The sequence below is a fragment of the Adiantum capillus-veneris genome, chromosome 10 (assembly GCF_014529385.1).
Source record: "Adiantum capillus-veneris isolate H3 chromosome 10, ASM1452938v2, whole genome shotgun sequence".
Classification (NCBI taxonomy): Eukaryota; Viridiplantae; Streptophyta; class Polypodiopsida; order Polypodiales; family Pteridaceae; genus Adiantum; species Adiantum capillus-veneris.
In genome coordinates this window covers 160,364,646-160,370,259 of record NC_140940.1, presented here as the reverse complement: position 1 = coordinate 160,370,259, position 5,614 = coordinate 160,364,646, and the positions used below count along the sequence as shown (strand labels likewise).

Below are 5,614 nucleotides of genomic sequence, written 5' to 3'. Positions count from 1 at the left end.
TACTGGGCAACGCCCTCAACAAATCCCAGCCTTGAAGGAGCCAAGACCTAGCTGTTCTGCTTGATTACTACCTGATTTGCCAGGCATGTATATCAATTTCAGGATCCATTAATCACAACATTGAGCATAGCAACATACAAGTAGAAACCAAGAGAACCATCACCACCAGCATTGAAGAAAGAAAGGATTCAAACGCTGTCCCAATTTTCACAAGCAAAAATCGCTAACACATATGCAAGGTGCCCACACGCATGTGAAATCTCCCTGTAAATTCTACATCTTATAAACAAGATGGATAAAACAGGAGACTATACCTTACCCACCAACCGTAAACTAAGGGGCAGTTGGACAAAGGGTAATGTGTCTCTTTTCAAAGAGAGGATGGCCTAAAGCAAGTAGTATAAACGATGGCCACCAGCTTCCATAAACAAAGTAAGTAGCACCAATCAGGGTACAGTGGTTCTTCAGCCCCCACCCTCAACTATATTACAACACCCTGAGCTAGAACCATATGTTAAAGTAGTGAATCACGCCCCCTTGCAATATGAGAAAGCGATCGAGTATAATTAATATCAATGAAAAACTACCATATAAACAAATGTGCACTGCCTTCTCTCTTAAGAAGTGTGTGCACATAGATTACAAGTGAATTCATGCAGACCTTGGCAACTAGCACCTTCTCTTTTGAGAAGTGTGTGCAGGACTACAGGTGTAAGTCCTGCAGACCTTGGCAGCTAGCAGCCATCACTGGCTGGTTCTATTGAGCTCAAAAGCCCATTACCACGGAGCTGGGTACAATGATCTTCTGCATCCACTTGTCCACAGATAATCACCACTGCCAGTCCATTGTGATGAGCCTCTTGCATTATGTTCACTGCGTTGTCCAAAGTCATCCCAGGAATGACCTTCATAAGAACTTGCACCACATATTCGCGCTTATTATAATTGTCATTGTGCAGCAGCACTCTATACGGAGGAGACATCTTCCGTACCTTCCTGCACAAACAAATGATACATTTTTGCAACACACCATCCCTGCTTCCCTATTTTGAAGTGAACTAATACAATGATGGATCATTACTTCTTTAGCATTCTTTTCCAAGTAACACATGGCTTAATTGACAGGACTAGGCATGAGACTTGAATAAACAACAAGATATTAGCAGACTGACCGCAAATCAAATTCAGATTCTCGTCCTGGTGTAGTTCTTTCGGTGATGGGCCTATCGAGAACCCCTCCTCCTGGGCCACCAGGAAAGGCACCCTTGGTAACCAAGGCCTTTCTTGCAAACAGTGAAGACTTCTTCTCAATACCCGCAATGGTATCCAAACATAGAACGGAACAATCTGACCATCATGAAGTCACAGGTAAGAACGTGGAAATGCGAATACCCTGGGGAGTAACATAGCCACAAGAAAAGTCCTGGGTTGAGCGTCTCAATGGGTAGGTGCCCGTGCCCGTGCGCGTGCGCGTGTGGGGCAACAAACTAGAGCTCCATCGCTGCTGCAAGGAGGCTTTTTTTTCACAGAGAAATAAGTTACCTGGTTCGCGAAGCATCTGAAGAGGAGCAGAGAGATGCGGGAGCAAGGCGCCCGCCATCGTAACTCGCACGATCCAACACGATTCTAGGCCTGTGTCGCCTGGCCCAAAAAAGTTGCCTAGGCACTGTTCACACTGGCGGGAACATCATGTGGTGCACCCACCAGCTGCTCATTCCAGCGCCAATCGCAAGCATGTGAGCTTGTCACCTCAACCGGAGATAGCCACCTCCTCTCTTCACTTGGCCATCGAGGTTTGAATGAGTGTCTGGACAAGAGTCCTAGGGAGCACAATTCTATGGAGCAAGGCTCCAAAATGGCACGCCCGAGGGCCCTATACATAGGTGTCAGGGGTAAAGGCCATGTTGGGCGGCCCAACACCACCATCTCTGAGTCACTATCCCTCTTTTCAACTCCTTCCTCACGGCACACTCAAGTGCACGCTTCCACATTGCACAAATTACAATTGGTATTTGAGCTCAGCTCGATGCGAGGAGCTCAATAAAGAGAACTCTCACTTTGTGGCGTGCGAGCATTGGTGCATAGGCGAGTAGGTGGTCGATCTGGAGATCATCATTGGACCTTGGTGCAGGTGAGATCACTCACATCTAGAGTAGATTGGAGTACATAAGCATTAGTTGAGCTTCATTTCAACTCAAAGTATGTACAAGAGCAAGTGTGAACTTGCATTTGGCTCACAAAAGATTTCGAGAGTGTATGTGTGGGTCAAGTTAACAAATTTTAGTTTCTTGCAAATGAAATTTTGAAGATGCTTCCCTCCATACTTCACCTTTTCTTTGATACCTCTAAATTTTTCAAAGAAAGTTTTTGGGGTTTCCTCACGGTTTGGGAGATATGATGATCTAAATACATGTTGGTTTAGTTTCACTACATCTATGACGACCATTGTTGTCCAGTTCGACATCGATAGCGACACACTTTTTTGCAAAGGATTGGACTCGACACACATACACGAGCATACACATACAATCACTCACGCATGAGGACACTTTTCTGCGCACTCAGAGAGCACTTGGTAGCCATATGTGCTTTGATTTATGAGCCAAAGGATTTCTCTGAGCTTAGCCAAACAAGTATAAGAGCTCCATGAGCTCCATGAATGATACTAGACACAAGAGCGCAATACAATGGCACACAATGATCTCCTACATAATGGCTCATCAAATGAAGTAATGGCCCCTATTCATAGTTGCGAGACTGGGCCTCTGACCGCTGGCTGTCCATTGTGCAATTATTGTAGTAGCTGGCTCAGTAATACCAGTTTAGCTGCCAATTTGAATTTTTGTTTGGGGGACTATTCCCACTGTCTACATTTCCTTCCCCCCTTTTTTTGAATTTTTAAATATTTCCAAAATTTCAGGTATGCGTCTGAAAATGCCAAAATCTAGTATGCTACCTAGATATCTGACTATTCATTCAATCATTGATACTGCCCCATTGGAGTTCCAACCAAGGGTTGGCCTAATGGTGACCTCACTTATGTATTCCATAGCTATAGCCAAACTGCCATAATCTGGCCAAGCTCGAAGGCAACAACCAGTAGCCAGCTGGTTACCTTCACCAAAGGATAGCCACAAAATTCTTGTAACCCAAACTTTCAACCCCATATGTGAAGTGTAATTATGAAACCTCAGCTTTCAAATTGGTGCTTGGTAGGATCCCTAGAATTCCCATACGAATCAATAAACATACGTTTTCCAAGAAATCTGGAATTTTGAAACTAGTAAACTTGAGTTATTTGGAATAGTCTGGAATTGGTATATCCAGTTGTCTGGAATCTGGAGTTTTGAACTTTTGACTTTTCGAGTAGCTGATACCGACCAATAGTCTGGAATTGGTAAACTAGTAAACTCGAGTTACTTGGAATAGTCTTGAATTGGTATATCCAGTTCTCTGGAATCTGAAATTTTGAACTACTGACTTTTCGAGTAGCTGATATCGACCAAACTTTGATGGTTACTAAAAGAACTTGGAGTTGGCATTTAACCATCTATACACATTGCAGATGATGTGCTGATTGGAGTGGTAACCAAATCTGAACTTGATCCTTGGATCTTAGTGCATTACGATAAACATATGAAGTTAACGCGATTTGGTACCCATAATCACTAGTTTTAATCGATGGTCATCATCTTTTGAATCTCAAAATTGTGATCCTCCACCACCCAAACTCCTACAATCTGAGCCATGATTATTTGATCTCTAGAATGTTGACAAAAGACATTCTAACCCTCAAACCTTTGATAAAGTATTGTCACATAACGTCACCATCTGGTTTGAGTCATTCGATGATATGAATGATGGCAATCCATCCCTCTAGATTTTTGAAATCTGGACTCAAATTGCCACTTCTTGTATTTTAACATGTTCAATTGATTTTCTAAGTATGACTGTGAAACTCTGGCCCCTTGGGTGTCCTATTTTGGACCACTTGAAGTTTGACGAAAGACCATTTCGTAACCATAGATCCTTCACGAGAGGTACTAAGTGTTGAATGTCTGATTCTGACTTGAACATGATCTGGTCCCATTGTTGACCTGAGCTAGTCACGATAGATCTCAGACTCTTGTTATTTGAAATATGATCACCAGCCATCCAATCACCTAACATCTGAGTGATCACAATCTGATTTCATGAATTCTAATAGACAATACTCTTGCTCTTGAAATTCCAATCAACCATTGTTCTGGTACTTGGGCATCAAATTTTGGACGTTAGATCATCTGAATTCTGGCATGCATGTCCCTGCTGTTCTAAAATTTGGAATCAAACTTCTGAATCCTGGATGCTGATTTTTTGGACCATTTTTTCACTCTAGTAAAAACACAAGGTTTCATTGAGAAAATCAATGAGGTACAATAAGTTAAGGGCATACTGAGGAGATTATTGAACAAGAAACAGAGGCAAAGAGTATCATCACAGAGGTGGTTCAAGAAGTACTGGAGAAAAATGCAGGGAAAGAGCAATTTGAAGACTTACTTGGCAAGGCAGAGGCTGCCTTAGAGAAAAATCAACTTGAAGTGATAGGAAAAGTACAAGAGCCTGATGTGGAGATGCCAGAATGTGCTAATACTTCATCATAAGATTTACCAAAGTCACCAGTTGATTAGAAAAGTGTTTACACACTAAGGGGGGACTTGTTTGATCAAGGGTAATGATTTTCACATGTGACTGCATCTTGGATTTTGTTCCAGACACTGTAATCCATGAGAGATTACTTATCACTAATACCTTACTTTTAGGGGTCAAGGGATGTATGGGTTTGAGTCAAAAGTTTTTTGCTTGAATATATCTTTTTTCGTCAGGCTGTGCCATGTGTTAAAGCTAAAATCAACTAGTTTCTTATTTTTAGTCAGTAGAAAAGGGTCTAAAAACCTCTTCACATCAAGAAATGTGTTTAATCCCAAATGGATGTAATTTTCTAAAAATGGAATGAAGGAGAAGACAAGGATTGAGACCTTGTCCCATATTATTCTCTGTTTTCTCTGTGTTTATTGTTTTTAGTCTACCTATAGTGGCTTGTTCTTTTCTTAATTCCTGTACATGTATTGAAAATGGTATGTTAGTAAGTTTTACGCATGAGATGGCTGGAAAGATGTTTGTACACCTTTTGGAAATTGCTAGAAGCCCCATAAACATTGTTATGTGGGTCCGTGTGCTTTAAAATTTTCAATTTATCTTCCTCTTGAGCATGTGCTTGATTAGTTTGGGCTTGCTTCTTCCTTTCTGCTGCATCGTGGATCTTTTCTATCATTTGCGTGGTTGGTGGTAGATGATATGTCTTCAACTTGTAGCCAATAATCCAGTTGAGCATCTCTTCTCCCTTTAATGCTACAAATTGTGATAAAAACTTGTTGTAATATTTTACCCAAAACCCTTACCCACATGACTATCTTGTAATTATGAAGAAGTTGAGATTATGAGCCCCAAGTTGTAATTCCTACTATTATTAAAGCAAGTTCAGCCTTTGTACATGAAACCCAAAGATAGGATATAAAAGGAAACATTGTAAAGTTTTGAGGAGGATTTTTAATGAATGAAACGAGCAGATAAG

General features: G+C 41.3%; 1 protein-coding gene across 1 annotated transcript; it reads right to left on the bottom strand.

Moving 5' to 3' along the window:
• Nucleotides 1–545: 545 nt before the first annotated feature.
• Nucleotides 546–1,716, bottom strand: LOC147449962 (ATP-dependent Clp protease adapter protein CLPS1, chloroplastic-like). Its single transcript, XM_086522306.1, has 3 exons — nucleotides 1,543–1,716; nucleotides 1,173–1,347; nucleotides 546–996 (listed from the first exon to the last, which is right to left on the bottom strand). Exons 1-3 carry the CDS (start codon nucleotides 1,598–1,600, stop codon nucleotides 735–737), a joined length of 495 nt encoding a protein of 164 aa, XP_086378432.1. The 5' UTR covers nucleotides 1,601–1,716; the 3' UTR covers nucleotides 546–734.
• Nucleotides 1,717–5,614: the final 3,898 nt, after the last annotated feature.